The sequence below is a fragment of the Spodoptera frugiperda genome, chromosome 23 (assembly GCF_023101765.2).
Source record: "Spodoptera frugiperda isolate SF20-4 chromosome 23, AGI-APGP_CSIRO_Sfru_2.0, whole genome shotgun sequence".
Lineage (NCBI taxonomy): Eukaryota > Metazoa > Arthropoda > Insecta > Lepidoptera > Noctuidae > Spodoptera > Spodoptera frugiperda.
The window spans coordinates 3282592-3301551 of record NC_064234.1 but is presented as its reverse complement, the minus strand read 5'-3'; the positions used below and the strand labels follow the sequence as shown (position 1 = coordinate 3301551).

The following is an 18960-nucleotide window of genomic DNA, read 5'->3' as shown; positions in this document are numbered from 1 at the left end:
CAGATTATTGCCGATCATTTTCACGACAAAGGTCAGTTAGGTGCTATATTTTACTTCGATACATGCATATCTATTCTACTGATAATTATGCCATTTATGAGTAAATACTACTTACTAGATATTTATTTAATTAAGTATTTTTCAGTTTCTACTTCATTGTGGTCCACATATATTTGGGGGTTTGGTGGCGATGCGATGTACGCGTGACGTCTAGCGTCGTACAATCACGATGAACAAGTTCAGTGAGTTTGTGCCCAAGTACCATTAGAACGTTATAATACCGACTGACAGCCACCGGCTGTAATCAACTGCAATAATAATACACACGTAATCGTTACATGAGCGCATTCGATTTACTTGTGGCCAGTTCTGTGTCGATGGATGTGGTAACCTATGGCGCTTCTTTTAAATAATTATTGATATCTATTGAAAATAGATGTGTGTCCTTCCTGCTTTAATAAGAACCTACCAATGGCTATGTCAATGTTATGTAGATACTTACCTGCCTATCATGATACCTGTAAACACTAGTCGTCCTAAGAGATTTAACGGTAAGATTAGGTCTCTCTCTCCTGTGATCTCACTCACACAACGACACAAAACGCAAGCGTCGTTTCACGCGTATGGACGCTAATAACTGCGAGAGGTAGTATCATTCCAGTTGAGCCGGCCTATCGATGCCGAAGTATGGGTGCGTTTAAAGTGGATTAGTTCACTTTGCTACTCATAAACTCATAACGCTAGCTTGTTTCACACGGTACAGGAATAGGGTCTAATCGATCCGATGACCCGGTTTTGCGTTTGCTGCCCTATCTCATAAAAATATAAGATAGGTAACATTGCATAATACCTAGTGTCTAAAAATGTAAAGGATACTAAGATCACTATAACATGAATTTAGTGTAATAAGTGTATTGCGCAATTCTTTCAAAAATATTTATTACTTTTATAGGTCTATCTTACATTTTTTTAATTCATTCAATAAAATAATTATTTTCTGAACGAAATTCAAAACAAAACATTCCAAAAACGGTACAGAAAGTTATGATATTTAGCATAAAACGTTGTTTCTCTTTTTTACCTTAGTCAATAAAACGAGTAAGATAGTTCCTGTCATTGTCATTTTGTTAATTTTGTTATGTTGGTATACATACTGTCAAAGCAAATTCAAATTCAAAACAAGCCTTTGAAAGTGTAACAGTTACAGGCGTTATTTTAATTTTTAGTCTTCTATTGTTTTGTCCATATAATTTGTGTTAAGTTATTAATAAAATGGCAGAATTTAAAACGCCTATCAAGAGTAAAGGTCGGGATCGAGATGAAACAATAACAATACCTCCGTCACCGTTTTTGAACAGACTTGGATACGGAACTGGTAAATAATGTTTATTTAGGATATTAGAATTAATATTGTGTTTCATCTATAAGAAAATTAGTGTATGGTGGATTAAGCAGACTCCACGTGCTTACTTTTAGAGTCCCCACATATTTTTTAACCATTAGATATCCACATTTCGCTTAGATAATTGAAAAGTTTCTCCACGTGGTAAATAGAAGTATGAAATTAATTATTTCGTGGAATATTTTAGGTGTAAATGTGATGCAGTTAGTTAGATCACCTCGGGCGGGACAAGTCCGTTCACCATGGGCGCTTAAAATGCTGAACCGACGTGTGAAACCCAATAAGGTTTACACTCATCGCTTGAAAGCTGAAGCTGATCTACTGCGGCGCATGTCACACCCTAACATTGTCGGGTTCCGCGCGTTTAGCAATGCGAAGATATTGTACCTGGGCATGGAGGCGTGTGACCTCTCCCTAGGTGATATGATTGAGAAGAGGATAGAAACCAATAGCGAGCCTTTCCTTCCTAGACAAATGTTAAAAGTAAGTTCAATTTGCTTTTGTTTTTCTTATAAATCATTTAAAGTAAAAACCTAATGTCATGCATAAACTGCTGATAGTGCCCACTATTATGATTTATCTGTAAAGTCAGAGTATTTCTGAGAGTTAATATAAAATAGGCCATTGCTTCATTTAATGTGGTCTTCAACAAACTATCATACTAGCTCAATACATTGCTAGTCATCCTTTTACTTCAAAACCCACCTAGTTCAAAAATTATATGTAAGATACTCCTTCCTTCCTTCTAGGTCTGTGCAGACATAGCGAGTGCCTTACACTATCTTCACATGACTATGCAAATTCTGCACGGAGACATGAAGTCATACAACATTCTGGTGAACGGAGACTTTGTAATCTGCAAGCTTTGTGACTTCGGTGTCTGCCTACCCCTTGATGAGAATGGTGTGTTTGACAAGAGAATGGCAAGGCGAATTTTGGTAAGATGAATATGATACCATTAATAGTAAATCTTTATTTATTTAAAAAGCCCAACATCAATATTTTGGTACTATTTTCTAAGGCAGATTTTATTGTTCTACACTGGTACACTAATTTACACAAAATTACATTGAATGGAAAATGGTACTTGCAATCTCTCAGCAGTAAATCTTGCAGAACATTGAAATAATAAAAAAATGTGGAGTACCTACTCTTGTAAGGCTAGATACATGAGTTCTGTACATGCAGCCTATAGAATATTCCTGCTTTATCTAGTTCAAGTGTGGTAAAAAAACTTATTATAACCTTGTAGCACAGATTCCTCGATTGTGAGTAATTAAGTTGAATGTATGTAATTGACAATATAGACTATCTAATAGAAATATCTAGTGCTGTGTGAGTAGGTCCTTGTCCTACAAGCATTGAACTTGTGATTACATACCTGATACTATCATTGTATACATTCATTGTTCCACTAGTGCAGCTGCATTCAAATTTCAACAAACTCACTGTTTTGCCTATCACTTTAAGTCTTAACAATATCTATTGAATGTAAAGTTAAAACAACTGGATAATGGAATGAACACCAACTTTAACATAAGTATCGGGTTATTTTTTAAAATAAAATATATTGTTTTCTATCACTACTGGTTTCCTATCTTAAGTGTGTTCAACAAATAATAAATTAATAGGTTACTAATAGGCAATCCAGATTTGCCAAGATAAAATAGTCAAAAGCTAATGATTTTATGCATTCTTCTCAGGTACTGAAGCTTGGAGTGCTCCAGAAGTGATCCACGGAGGTGAGATCTCCAGCAAGACAGACATCTGGCCACTGGGACTCACTCTGTGGGAGATGATGGCGCTGGTCCCCCCACACACGCAGACAGAAGACACCTACATGGAGGACGACAGCATACAGTGCCTGGATGACTAATGCTAGATGACTACTTCTCTGACAGATACGGTGAGTTATATTTAATACCTATAATTTAAAGTTTGACTCTTTGCCAACTATCAGTAAAAATTATTCCAGATTATTATAAAACCAAGGTATACTAGATTATTTTATAATTAGTCTAATTCAAAGTGTACCTAATCTATACTAATATTATAAAAAGAGTTTGTATTGTTTGTTTGTTTGTTTGTTTGTTCCGCTAATCTGTGAGTACTGGTCCGATTTGAATAATTCTTTTTGTGCTGGATAGTCCATTTATCGATAACTATAGGCTATAAAACATCACGCTAGACTATTAGGAGCGAAGAAATAAAGGAAATATCTGGTGCGGGGGAAATTATTAATTCTTGAGGGCTTCCGTTGCGTGCCTACGAAAATGGTTCAAGATTGAAAATTATATGTGAAAGACATACCTCTTAAAATGATACTAAATTGTATACATTATATGTTATCTTTTAGTTAACTTACTAGAATCGTTTTTATGGTAATCAAACTTCCAAATTAATGCATTATTTGTTAAGAGTTGTATTAACTCACTGTTTAATCTTTATCGAAATAAATGTGTTGTTCTTAAGAATTTAATTGTGAACAAAATTGTATTGAATCACTAAACTTCAATAAACATCTTAGAAGAACACAATTTTAAAATAACTCCGATAAAAATGCGCCGCATGATGTGCGAAACTACGCTGCCAGGAGGAGAGGCTTGTTTGCGAACGAAGCGGAGCCTGGTGTAACTATACTAAAAAAAATTATAGTCTTACTAACGAATAAAACATTTTTTGATCATTGTCGAAAGCGTTTGTTTACAGCGTAGAATAGCAAAAAAGCGGTTTACACTTTCACAGTATTTTTCCCAAACAAAAAAATCCAATACTTCTATTGTCATAAAAATATGATAGGGTATAAAAATATGGTGTGTTTCATAACCTTGCGTCAATGTATGAAAGAAAACATTTGTTTAGATACTCTTTCTAATTTTTGACAAAATCATTGGCTACTCCTGCCTTGGGTGCCGAGAAGGAGTGTAAAAATCACCCCGTTCTGATTTGAGCCGGGGCCCCTCTAAGTTTTTACAATGTCTGTTAGACTATTGGGTCCCATCTGTAGTGGCCTTCTTTGAGGCTCGCACAGAACGCGACGCACGGTACGCACGGGTCTTTTTGATCGGGCGACGAGCTACTCTTACTCGCCGTCCGCAGACCCGCGCTTACGGTGGCCGGGGATCGTCACGCGATTCTCGACGCCCGGAGTGTCTTCTGTGGGGCGTGATGAGGATCGTTCCCTCACGCGCTCCGCCTCCTCCTTAGCTAGGATGACTGGTTCGCAGAAGGGGAGACGGCGTGAGATCCGCACCTTGGCCTGAACTAGAGCCGGAAGAGAGGTTACCGTCATTCACATCCCTAAGGACATGGCGATGCTCAGCACATGAAATGCCACCGCCACTGTATGCTCCTCCCGCCGAATTCGAAACAGACCAACCGAAACTTCCGTGTCCGGTACTCCTGCGTGGGGTAGATGATGGCGCTGGTCCCCCCACACACGCAGACAGAAGACACCTACATGGAGGACGACAGCATACAGTGCCTGGATGACTCCATGGACAGTGTGACTGACTACTTCTCTGACAGATACGGTGAGTTATTTAATTTCATATTTAAAGTTTCACACTTTGCCAGCTAATCAGTAAAAATGATTCCAATTATTATAAAACTAAGGTATACTTAGATTATTTTATAATTAGTATAATTATAAGTGTACCTAATTTCTAATAAAGGCATTGAAATACAGTTTCACTTTGGAGTATAATAAACCCTATTATATTAATATACGAATTTATTGTATAGTTGTGTGTTTGTTGTCCAGGCACCAGGCCAGCTGTGCCTGCGAATATCTCGGAGAAGCTGTACATGCATCCGCTCGCCTTGTTCCACTGCTGCACGGAGACGATGCCGGCCATGCGACCCTCGGCCCAGCATCTGTCTATAGCTGCACTCGACATGTTGGAACAATGCTTGGCAGGACGATAATTACCTGACATATACATTTGTACCTGATTGTTTAGTTTTAAGGGGGATGTGTAGTAGCTACTACCACCGGGAGGTAAAATTACTCATGTGTATTTTACTTGGTTGTTTTATTATTAACTTGTATTCTGTGAGTACATGGACTGACTGTTTTTATAATTGATGACAAGATTATGTATTAAATATTGATACTTTAATAAATATGACTGTATTTTTCTAAGTACCTATCATGGCTTTTATTTTTATTTTAATTGTAAATCAACCAAAAATAATAGCTTTTTTGAAAATCAGATAGTAAATGGCAACAAATTAATTCGTTTTTAACCAACTTAAAAAATAGGATGTTCTCAGCTGGACCTGTACATAATATGTATGTTTGTGTGCGATTATTATTTTAATTTAGTTTAACAATTTTGATGCTGATTTCAGCATAGTAAAAATTGGAAGGAATAGGTGGAAAAAGAAAACGAGCGGGTTGCTTCGAGAAATCGAAAAATAAATACACAGTTTATAAGTAAAACATTATATTAAAAAAAAATCAACTGTACTGTTCATACTTTATAACATAACAACATTGTGGAAACTTACAACTAGACCGACACATAGTATGCTATGTAGTAATATGTTACGAGTTTAATATCATGTTTATTTGGTGAGCTATCCCTAAACCATTTTATTAATAATTGACCATTATGGAACTATTGTGTTGTTAGAGGAACCACTATTATAAGTCCAGCATAAAATCGAATACAAAGTAAGTTCATTTTTAAAATACTCGAAAAATTAAAACGAGATTCCTAATTGAGAATACCACAAACAATCTGATACAATTTAAAATACAATTGAGCGACGACTACATTACAAATGGTGACGTTATAATACAAATAAATACTTCACTTAGCCTACGTACTATAACAATACAACAGTAGTTACCTTACAACTACTTGTGTATGTGATTGTATGAAAAATACATTTCTTGTCGTACAAGCTACAGTGATAGACGTTAGGCGGCCAACTACAGCTTCTGACGTATTCGTTTAATTGATTCATTGTCAGTTTTCTTTTTATTCTAGATCAGAAACTGTAATGGCCGCGACAAGTTGACTAGTGTTAAATTAAAACATGTTTATATATCGCTTATTGACTAAATCAGCACCAACAATAAACCCAATTTTTATTTCGAACTTGTTTACGTTTACTGTAAACGGTAGCAATACCAATCTTGTAATGTTACTACCGTTTACAAAGGTGAATGTATATCTATACAGTATCAGGTGAGGTATTGCATAAGGCGAGTGGGTAAAGCTATACCAGTATGGCTGCGAGTACATCATACAAAATATTCAGTTTTAGTAACTATAGTTAGGAATACGAGATTGTATGCAGATCGATTAACCACGAGTGAGATTTATAACAAATGCTTCGTCCGTTAGTTGGGTGCTGTCATTTAAGGCTGTTTCATTGTATAAAAATGTACTTTACATTCCAACTGGATAAAACGACCTATATTTTTTATTATTGAAAATAAAAATGAGTACCTATATGACAGCTCCCAACTAGTGCGACAGTAAGGTTCAAGAGGCCGGCGAGGCCGCAGTAGAGTGTGTACATCATGTGTGCGCGAGTTCCTGCTGCAGGCGGCGCAGGTAGGCGGCGACGTCGTGCTTGCGCGCGGCGGCGGCGGCCTGCAGCGCCGTGAGGCCGGCCGAGTTGCGCAGCGACAGCTGCGACCGCCGCGCCAGCAGGCGCACGCACGACATCTGACCGAACATCGCGGCGCCGTGGAGGGCCGACTGACCATTCTGAAATTGTAATAAAAAATACATTACCTATGCAAATATTTCAAAACCAGCCCTATGTCTTCTCTGGTGCAGGTAGTTATCACTAATGGTAAGTTTCATAAAATATGTGTTAATTTTCATAATTTTACAAGATACTCTAACTGGCTTTCTTTCCGTTCTACACTTCCAAACGAACGCCATCTAGTGTCAAGTAGATAAAGAAATGACGTTAACGCCATCTTGTGCAAAGTAGATGAACAAATGATTTTAGCGCCATCTTACGGTGAGTAGATTAACAAATTGCATTAGAAAAGTTTACGCAATTATACAATAGATGTCACTAGTAATATATCTTGATATAAAATCTTACGGGAAGTAATCCAAGGTTTGGTTTGTATTTGAGCAGTTCTACGACTACGGCGGCGTGTCCCTTGTGCGCTGCTTTAAAGAGGGGTGTGGCTCCGTCCTGAAAGATATAATGTGGAGATTAACATGCATTTTCGTGGTTAAACAATTTTTGATGTGGTTTGTCGTGAATGTTTAAAAAAAGAATGTATACTTAAATGAAATTAACAAGTCTAAATAATACCTAATTTTAAACTCAATTCCAAGAGGTTGTTTTTTAAAAATAAATAAAGAAGTCGGTGTAATGTTTTTAGGTATTAACGTATCATAGCATTGCACTGTGGCGTGTTGTAGCACAAGCAACAGTAATCGGATGCAAGTAGCGTGAGGGGGATGCCCTTTTTCAATAGACTAGGATATGTAATAGAGGTGGCAGCGACCTGTCGCACATGGTCGACGCTAGCGCCGGCGGCCAGCAGCAGTCGCGCGACGTGTTGGTGTCCGCACTGCGCGGCGATCCACAGCGCCGTGGCGCGGTCGGCGCGCGCGCCGTCCACCGCCGCGCCCGCGCGGACCAGCGCGCGGCACACCTCCTCGTGACCGTTCTGCGCCGCTATGAACAGGGGACTCGCCTTGTCCTGGAACCAAAGTGACACAATTCTAAGTTTCTCCCATTTAACAGGGGGTCTATCAGGGACAACCGCTTTTAATGACGCCGATCATAATCTTGAAACACCAGAGGCTTTACAAGTGCGTTACCGGCTTTTTGGGAGTTAGGAATTTAAGGGTTGTTGTTCGGGAATGGGGATGGGGAAGATCGAGAAGGAGGTAATTGGGCCTCCGGTAACCTCACTCTAACAACGAAACACAATGCAAGCGTTGTTTCATCGGTTTTCTGTGAGGCCGTTTCTCCCATTTAACAGGGGCGTCTATCAGGGACAACCGTTTTTAATGAGCCGCTCATAATGATTAATAAGTTGCGACTTCAAAGTGCCTCATTCATCAGTTCTGACTAATTGAGGAGGTAAATTAGCGTTACCTTCATACAAGCGTTGACGTTGGCTCCCCTCCGGATGAGCTCGTCGACGACCGGCAGGTGACCGCACTGGCACGCCACGAACAGCGGTGTGCCACCGTCCTGAAACGAACATACTATATTATAACCATCTGTACCAACAAACCTTACATACAATATAGTTGTAGTGCACTGACCATGCTAGGAGCGTCGATGGCGGCTCCCGCGTCGAGCAGTAGTCGCGCGATGTCGAGGAACCCGCCCTGCGCCGCGAAGAACAGCGCACTCGTTCCTGTCTGCGAATTGATGGATGGAAAATGAAACTTGTACACAGGATTAGAATTGGTACAAGTATTTACTAGCAATGATTCTCGCTGTCTGATCAATAAATCCAATTTACGCAAATAATACGAAAATGTGTTACACTGTCTATCTAATATTAAATATTAATGATATACAAAAATGCATAATAAGACCTGTGTACCTAATATAACCTATAATAACCAGATGTACATACCGTCCTGCTGCAGGCCGGGTCGGCGCCCTGCGCCAGCAGCTCGCGCACGCACTCCGTGTGACCCATCGCAGCTGACAGGATCAGCGGGGTCGTGCCGTCCTGAGGACAACGTATAACGGAATATGCTCATTATTTCTTTGCAATTAGAACAGTCTTAAGCACACTTTAAATTGAAATTGGCATTTTGCATTAGTTACATCTCAATTATTCTCACTTTTGTCTGAGTCTTTCACATTTTCCACTGTCTTTACTTCAAATATAAATTGTTACACTTTACAGGAATGATTAGATCGCGGCGTAGGCCCATTTTCTTGACTTTATCGCTATCGCACACAATATACTCTCACCGAGATTTATCTCACGTGCATATTTTAGATTAGATTAACCTAAGCTAGGTACATATTTTCTAAAACTAATTACAAGTTAGCTTACTTAACTTTCCTTTTTCTTATTTGGAACTATTATAGGAAGGTTAGGTTTCAGCAAATACTTTCAATTGATGACTTTGTGGTCCTAGATCATGAAGTTTCTTTTAATCCTCAATTACCAATCACGCACGCCGCACTCCTAAACACCAGTATAACATCATGATTACATGTATCTGTTGGTAGTCAGAATATATTTATTACTCGAGTAACACAGGTAACATTCCGCCACTCTCACAATGTACTCGGTCTATGCAAATAAACGGTTTCCACATTTCCCGCGGTAAAAGAAAACTCATTAGGAACTTTCGTTTGCCGCCTTTTACCGGCCGCGGCATAAAGCGCTCATTCGTGAATATAGGCCGGCTGGGGCCGACTTTATGTGCGCGTGATGAGAAGTCAGGAGTGCACATCAAAACTGGAGTATGAAAAGTGTAATTTGTTAATTGGTTCTTCGGTGACACTACACCGAGGGTAGGCTTTGGGGGAGCGTTATAGTTTCTTTGCCTAAATAATATATTATTTACGCATAGGTACTACTAGATTTAAGAGCCTAGATCAAATTATGTTTCCAGCAGTAGTATTTACAAAGTAGGTCATAGTAACTAAAGATCTACACGATGGAACGCCTATCAAACATAAAGTGAATGAATTTACGGTGATGAATCAGCGGTTTTGCGTCGCTATTATTTGGGCACAATTCATAACATACATAAATAAATAATCGGAGACGTGCACGCATGAAAATCATTAACCTCTTTTTGCTATCAAATGGGTAAACGCAGCAAAAAGTGAATGAGGGGCAATTTACATGTACATACAAGCTTTTTTTATTCTAAGCAAGATCTTTTGGGACGGAGTTATGTAGATCAAAACATATTTTTAGGTGTTTTAGTTAGTGTTAATAAGTGAGAATTTTATACAGTACATACTTTTTTAACACCTAACCGAATACTGCTAAGCAAATGTGTAACAAACACTGCATGAGCAGAGAAATACTAGAAGAAGCTTACCACTTAACACCTAAGTAAGGACCGACAGTTTGTTCTACAAATCTATAACTGATTACAATCTACACACGTATTAGCGGTACACATCAAAATGCCAACAGCCACAACAACTAGCAATGATGGCCACTTCCGACACTAATATGGTCAGCCATGGCAGCTTACTATCAATTACATCAAATATGGGAGGTAATTAAGCATTAGTTTTAGCTAAAAATAAATATTGTGTAGGTGTACACCTACATACTTTCATTAAAAATGTAGGTGAGTGCGCTTGATTAGATAGGTAGGTGTTACGGGATTAATGTGGAAATATAATGTGTGGTTATTTAGGACTTTACCACGGTTAGGTTAGTGATCACTTAAGCTGTAAAGAAAAGTATGAGTTACCATAGATCACAATACATGGTTACTAGTTCCTTAATCAATTACTTTATAAATTTTCCTACAATAAGCGTTTTTGTACGAAATATACCTACTAAATATGCAATATACTTGATAACATCTGAGGAAAAACAATGCGAAATGTTCCCAACAATTAAAAGGAGAGACTATGGACCTAGATGCCTAATTAGTCGCCAATTGCTTGCATCTTTACGTTAATCGCTGGTCAATGACACAATGCCGCAATGATGTGTGACTAGCAACTGTAGAGTAGGTGCAAAAATTCATTGTTTGCAGTACGTATTTATCATCAGTCATCATTATGTTAAGTACATACGTACGTGTTATAATGTTTTTTGTAATTATTCTCGTGTTGTCTCCGATTAGAATACAGAACAGCAGCAGCTTTGATAAACCTGAGCATTTTAAACTGCGATCACTGCAAATCAAGTGTGGCGATTATGGCACACCTTGTTATATTTAGAGAAGACTCATAAACCAGTAGACACATTTCACAGATTATTGACGATTTTAATAAAAATTTAGAAAATTTTTCTTTAAAGGAATTACCTACATATTTTGTTAAGTTTGATATAATTAAAGCCTAAAATAGCTTCAATTTCGTCTTCCACAGATATATTAAAGCTCTGCTTTCCATGATTAACAAGTGCTCACTTAAGCTGTAATTATAAGCCGGTGTTTACACTGCACGCAGTTCACACTAACTGCGGTTAAACTAACGAGCTGTCAGCCGCGCTCTGGTTAATGATGACGTTAAACTATGTATGTACACACTTTCTTTTACATTTGTATAAAATTGTAGTATTTAAAATGAGACGTAGGTAAGGTACTGACTGGTTGAAAATAAGAGCAATGGAGTTTGTTGCTCATAGTTTCTTCTCCATATGAATTTTTACTATAGAAAGACCAAAAAGCTTTACTAGGAGGCCAATATAGATTAACATTTGATTGTGTACTTGCTAGTGCATACGGGATTTTACACAATCCTGCCACTTGCCAATTATGTATTGAACCAACACAGAATTGTATTCTATGTTTCCGCACAAACTTGAGCACTTACGAACATAATATCTTCTGTTTAGTGGGTTAGTCTAGTTAGTTAGTATTAGTCGAGATTTATTTATTGGACAATTACAGAAGGAAAAAGAACGGTGTCCTTCCCTTGTAGGTATAGGCTTGTATCTACTACAATCTACTAGTACCTAGTTAAAAAGTTATTTTAAAGAGAGTTCAAGATGTAACTGCAAGTTTTGTATATGTTTTTCTATCTTCGATGTTTATTTTTCTGTTGTTTTATGACAGTATAAAATATAGATCAAAAGAAAACAATCTCCTTAGAAAATCGTAATAAGAAAATGGCCTGGAGTCGCTTTCGTTACCATTGGAAATAATGAAAGTAAACCTAAATAAATAGACAAAGGAAACTGCCTTGGGGCAGGAATATTTTATTATTCCTGGACGTACCAACATCAGTTGGCTGTGATGGCTATGATATCAGCAAATTCATGTACATGGAAATCTTATATTTGATTACTAATTTTCTGCCCAAAATCTCAAATGTTGCTCAAATACAGCTCAGTTAAGTGCATTCAAATGTGTTTTTGTCTTTTCGATGCAACGGAGCATTTTCGTAGTATAATTTTTATATTGGGAGATTAAGGAACGTGGAAAACAATATAAGTAGACATTCTTTTCTTAGACTATGCTGGTGAAACTGCGAGCTGTAGCTAGTTATTGAAGAATAAAACGAAAACAATCCCACTAATTTTGTTTATATCATTGGATGTTCGTCCATCAATCACGCTGAAACTACTGAATGGATTTTGATGAAATTTGGTATATAAACAGGGTATGAGCTGACTTAGGTGACAGGATACTTTTTATCCCACGGAAACCATGGACGAAGCCGCTGGCAGGAGCTACGAAGCTAGTATCTAATAATTTTAACAGTGATTATCAAATCTAGCCGGTAACTACCAGCCTTACATGACTAACGCCCATGCTAACAGCACTGTAATTACACAAATTAACATAACAATTTGAGAATGTTACATGTGTTGTACACACACATAATGCTGACTACAATTAACATGCATAACTATGTTAATCCGTGAGGAAAGTAAACAAGATTTTTTTTTTTTTTTTTAAATAAAACGTTGCCCCACACTAGGATTTTCTCCTGTGTCGTGGGTGCGTTTACAAACATACAAGTTCACATACACATGACACCCAGACCCGAAACATGTGTGGATCACACAACAAAGAGTTGCTCCGTGCGGGAATCGAACCCGCTACCCGTTGCGCGGCAGCCAGTTGCCCAGCCACCGCACCAACCGTGCAGTCAAATTGATTAATAGTTCCGCTCAATTTGTAGAAAGGAGAAAATATTGCTTGGAATCTGAGATTCTGATGTCGTGAGAGCAATCACTGACTTGTCACTTGATATTTTTTATTGTGATAGTGACTGGAAATAGATTTCTTTGAAATTAACCTATATTTAAGTTATTTATAGACTTATTGACTGATTTTGAGCAAATCTTATAACTTTAACTGGGCGCTTACTCTTGAAACTAATCTTGATGTCAATGCAATTACAATCCAATAAAATCTCAATAGTTAATTATTCAATGTCAAAACTATACAACCCCAATCGCAGCACGTTAAAATAGCATTCAGAGTACGGAATGTAAAGCCAAACTCAATATAATTTAGTTCAATAAATATCCAAGCAATATGGATGCATTGGCACTAGTGTTGCAACTCCACAGTACGAAATTTCACAATACCAATATCGATCGATCGGAATTGGATTCAAAGCCCCTTGATTTACATCACCCAAAATCTTTGCATTATTGTACAGTTTTGACATTACATAGTTACGTTGAATTTTTATCATAAACTTAGATCGAGCCAGAGGTTTTCAATTCAGAGCGGAGCACTAGATACTTGGCACATTGTAACATTACAGGACTTCCAAAAAACTAGACCAACCAAACAAGAGATGTACGAAACAGAAACATGAACAACAAAAACATTGCATCTTGAACAACTGCTCAGCGTGCAACACAGTGTCCCACACAAACAATACGTGGGCCCAGTGCACAGTGGTCACAATTCGCACGTCATTACAACTACGCTGCGTGTTCCCATCCATTATATTTTCGCGTTTACGCAACTGTACGAGCTGTTTATAATATTACATGAACTTAACGCTTTGTTGTGGATTCACGAACTTTGGCCGGTCTAAGTTGTAAGCGAGAGCGGGACAAAATTTTGTTCAAAAAAGATTTAACTTAGAAAATTAGCTTTATCTAATAATAAGAGATAATAATCTCGGTATATCTTCTTTAATAATAATAGGTGAGGCTATTGTTTTGTCAATTGAGAAGCTTCCATTCAAAGTCTCAAATTCCTATCAAAGTCGATGAAGATGACACAATGATTAAATCCCGATTCCGCAGTAGGAATTAAATCAATCAGGAACATAAATCAACCTGAGTAATAACTGTTTTCAATCAGGGTTGAAACGAAGAACGTTGATCTCTATTTCTCGGTAATATATTTTTAGTAGTTAGTTAGAAAATAAGAAGCTGTCTGTGTGATGCTTATAAATCTTCCGAAGTTAGCGTTTGCTAGCCAAGTACTAGAATATATATCTAAAAGATTTGCCTTAAGGAAACGACTTTTATGGCGATTAGCAAGTTTATGCTCTTATGTTGCAGACGTTTTAAAGTTCAGGGACGACATTAAAGTTATATTAATGTTTAGATATTTGACATTTTCACTCCCATATAGCATGTCTACCTAGATATGTCTTGTAAGTTGTTCCAATAAAATGGGTAGGTACTTTACATTGCGCAACCTAATGCAAGAGTGAGCTGTTTATGATACAACATGACAGGTAGCCAGTAGCCACTAAGTAATAATGCAGGGCATTGCTACTAGTAGTGGACTAAGAGGCAAGTAGGAGCGGGGAATAGAAATAAAATGGTTGCATAGGTTTTGTAAGAAAAATAATGGATTCGGTAATATCTAAACAACTAGTTCTTATTGCTGTAGATCTTGTAGTCTTATTGGGGGGTTTCTTCCAAGAAATCTAATTGAAATTTATATCAATATTCCTTATAAAATCCGAATAATATTCGTCTTGGGTATAGTTTTTAATCTTAAAATTATCGTTCAAATCCGACAATCTCTGTCAGTCTCACCGACAAACTATGTTACTTTCGAAGACAAAATATCGCTTAATCTTATAACTTAAACAAAGGGAAGTAATGTGAATTTCATATCAGAAAGAATGGTGGCAGAAAGTGGGCCGTTAGCTTTACATCACTATTATACTTCCTATTGCGGCCATACATTTGTGGTTAGTGGTTGCTTTATAATAGTAATTCGCCACTCTTTCTCTACGTAATGTGCTATTAACTGCAGTTGCCGAGGAAATAATTAAGTTACACTTTAGGGCCTTCATAGTTGATTACATTCATTACGATTGATTGAATTCAGTTCGTAATATCTCTCAGATAATTTCTTAACTCTTTTGTTCTTCTTATGTAAGAGGTGCATTAAATTTGTGGCTTTTGAAAACCAGATAAAAGAAGGCTGAAGAGGTTATGATCTTAGAGAAGTATGTATTAATTTAATATTATATATTTATTAACTAGGTTACTTCTGAGATTCATTGCTCACATTAGATCTTAAAAATATATTCAAAAACTTTGAGCCTTCTACTCACTCCAACATCAAATTACGGCAAAAGTTCTCTTAACAACAGCCCTCCAGAACAAAATCAATCGTCCAGAAACCGATTGAGATCAACGAAGAAATCCGCATAAAATCTAGGGCATCGATTTATGTGTGCTATCTAAAGGTTCCTTTTTTAGCTACGGGGGTTGCGTCCTCCCCTATCCGTCTTACTTCGAGGGGACGAGGGTTGTCATCAACGAGAACGGTTTATAGGCAAAGCGTGCCTCTTGAGCTACATCGAGTCATCAATTTTGCTGGTGACACTACTAATCTTGGAGCACGATCTCGAAAATGTGGTTTATCGTCACGTCCTCATCTTTTTAGTGGGTCGTTAGAGAATAGAGCTGTTTTACTCCTTGCTAGTTTCCCGTCATATTCGTGGAAATATTTGTTTTGTACTGGTTAGGGAAAACATTGAAACAATAGCTTTAAAACTAGATTGTAATTTATTCTAGAACTGTTGCATTTGACTAAGTAAATAAGTCTATACAATAGTAATCTTTGGCCTCAGTGCCAGTGGTTTGAACTCGTTTGACATTCACCTGAGATATTGTAATCGATACGTCCTATATCGATATCTCAGATTTATGTCTATTCAAGTGTCGGGGTGACGAACCGACTATATGACATGTATTTGGTCACATATTATTATACTCTAGCTAGTTATAAGTCATAAGTTTCCAGTCTGATTCCAATGTTCTAGATTTAATAATCCTTGGGCCAGTTAAATAGGTGATTGTTTACTTTATAGGTACAACTTAGTTGTAGAGTTCAGAGTAAAAGGAAGGGGAATATGAGAAGCCTTTGTTCAACAGTGGACGTGAGTAGTCTCAATTCCCCCAGGATTTCTTTGACAGTCATATAAAGTTATATTCATACAAAACAAATATAAATAAATACTTGCTATGATGTGAAACACATAATGTGAAACCAACCAATCGAATGTTATATGTATTCGTGAGATAGTTCTCCAGGGATGTGTAAACACAAAATTTGTTACACACGATCTTGAATATTCGGAGATATATTTGATACGTCCACAATATTTTATTTTGAATGTGATGATATTACATTTGCCTACATTAGTTGGAAGTAAGCGGATTGTATCGGACGTAAAAATTACATTCAAACATTACATGCATACCTACCACTAAGATTATTGTCAGGGCTGAGAATTTTAAGAGAAATCAACAAAAATATGTTACCAGACTTATTCAAAACCTGATCCATAGTTTTTGGAACATCAATTTGGATCTAGTGTCCCTGAAAACCGCAGCTGCGGACTACCTAGCGGATTTACCGGGGCTCCGATTCGAAAAACAGGATTAAGAACGGGGTGGTTTTTAGTCAGTAAGAGTCTGACAGTACCTCTCGCCTCGCCCAAGGCGAGAGAAGTCATTGGATGATTTTCCTCCATCAAAAAAAAAGTGTCCCTGAAAAAGTTGTTATACTTATGCTACAACTAGATATGGTATCCTTACCCTGTCTCTGGAGTCGATGTGCACTTTCCCCGTGTCGAGCAGCTGCCGCAGCCTGTCGCAGTCTCCACGCAGCGCGGCCAGGTGGAACTGCACGTCTGTGCGGGACTCTTTCTGTTAACAACACAGATAATATTAAGTACATAGGTATACATTTTTTTAAGAATTTCATGCTTCACCAAAGTAATAAGAATTTAGAGGAATGGAACGACAATATCATTTTTCGCAAGACTATAAAACAGCATAGAAAGAAGCAAAGACTGCTTCGTTGGCCGAATGGTTGCAAGTGTGACTGCCGGGCAAGGGGTCTCGGGTTCGATTCCCGGGTCGGACGAAGTATAGCTGGTTTTTTTCGGTTTTTCGATAATTTCTCAGTATTAGCACGTAGTCTGGAAATGAGCCCGGTATATGGCAATAGGCTCACCACTTGAAAACACTACGTAAGCTGTGAAATGTGAATGTACATTGTACAGTGGCATTATGTGCCGTAATGTGCACCACTGCCTACCACCCTTTCGGGGATTAAAAGCGTGACGTTAAAAACGAACTGACTTGACCTTGACTGACCTATGTAATTTTTCATCTACTTATGTAATGTTAGATGCAACATTATCTAAACCATTTAACAAACATTTACCATACATCACGTTATCAGCGTTCAAAAATAATTGGCAAACAGTTTTATCTGACTGCAGCGCAGATTATGTACACAATTGCACAGATACTGCCTACATGGTAGCGTGACAGAGTTAGCGTGCTAGTCACGGCACAATAAAATCGTTGGTACGTACTATAACTGTTATGTGACAACTAATTACTTATGTGATTTATGGCCACTATTTGTGAGGAAATCGGATGAGCTCTTTCTTTTTAATTCACTATAAACTCAATACGGCTTACGTACAATTATTTCTCAAGTTAGCTAGCTGTATTGAGCTTGATCTTAGTACTAATTATGAATGCTAATAATGTTAATATGGGTTTTACTCAGGGTTTAACAAGAGGGTTTGGGATTGGGAACAGACACGATCCCAAAACTAAAGGTCTTATAAGTATGTATATGCGAAAATTGATTTGAGGCGTGCAGTACAGTTTTTTTTTATGAGACATGCCGGTAATCGAGCAGACGTATTACCTGATGGTAAGCAATCGCCGGCGCCCATGGACATAAACATTTATACCGGCTTTTTGAGTCAGGAATTGAGCCCTTTGGGAAGGCGTGCAGGTAACCTCACTCAACAACGAAACATAACGCAAGCGTTGTTTCACGTCGGTTTTCTGTGAGGCCGTGGTATTTCCGGTCGAGCCGTATTTATACTTCTATTTAATGTATTTTCCGCAGAAACTTTCGTATTTATAATTTCGTATTTAGACGGGCAAAATATTCGTTTTCGTGCGCAAATATGCATGTCCTCCTTCCATAGTAAGTCATCCGCATTCTTTTAATTAATTATAATTAATTTACATGAGTCATTTTAATGAGCCTTGAATTTGTTAACCTTCTACTCGTACGAGAGCGAAATGTAAATAATTCTAATTATTTTATTTTTATCTCTAATGCCTATTAAACTAAAGCTTTGAATAAATTTGCTCAGTCAACAATTCATTCTAACCTAAGTAGATAGGTATTTTCAATTAATTTTAATTAGGTAGCCAGACAGCATTTTATTTTAAAAGTAGTTCTTGTGGAATATTGAATTCTGGCAGCATTTGGGTCCCGTATTCATATACATAGGGTACGGTTAGTGTTGAGCAAAAGTTTCAGATTCGATGTTAACACAAAGAATTATCTCAGTAGAAATAATTGGAGTTGCCAGTTACCTCTATTCTCATTAAAACCACTACAATTGGGAATTAAAGAATACATATTTTCAAATCAAAATTGAAAGCATAGATTTAAGAAAGGTAAAACTGA

General features: G+C 37.5%; 2 protein-coding genes across 2 annotated transcripts in view; one reads left to right on the top strand and one right to left on the bottom strand.

The window, feature by feature from the left end:
• Window positions 1-1150: 1150 nt before the first annotated feature.
• On the top strand, window positions 1151-5551 carry LOC118282021 (lymphokine-activated killer T-cell-originated protein kinase). The gene is made up of 6 exons (XM_050703155.1): window positions 1151-1375; window positions 1590-1885; window positions 2152-2333; window positions 3092-3262; window positions 4877-4935; window positions 5166-5551. The coding sequence occupies exons 1-6, from the start codon at window positions 1273-1275 to the stop codon at window positions 5327-5329; spliced, it is 975 nt and encodes a 324-aa protein (XP_050559112.1). The 5' UTR covers window positions 1151-1272; the 3' UTR covers window positions 5330-5551.
• Window positions 5552-5833: 282 nt separating this feature from the next.
• Window positions 5834-18960, bottom strand: part of LOC118282022 (ankyrin repeat domain-containing protein 29) — a 35314-nt gene continuing 22187 nt past the window's right edge. The window contains exons 2-8 of the mRNA XM_035602894.2: window positions 17049-17159; window positions 8985-9083; window positions 8665-8763; window positions 8492-8590; window positions 7893-8090; window positions 7478-7573; window positions 5834-7128 (exon numbers count right to left, since the gene is read on the bottom strand). Coding sequence (XP_035458787.2) covers window positions 6937-7128; window positions 7478-7573; window positions 7893-8090; window positions 8492-8590; window positions 8665-8763; window positions 8985-9083; window positions 17049-17159 — 894 coding nt within the window. The 3' untranslated portion in view covers window positions 5834-6936. The remainder of the gene's footprint in view (window positions 7129-7477; window positions 7574-7892; window positions 8091-8491; window positions 8591-8664; window positions 8764-8984; window positions 9084-17048; window positions 17160-18960) is intronic.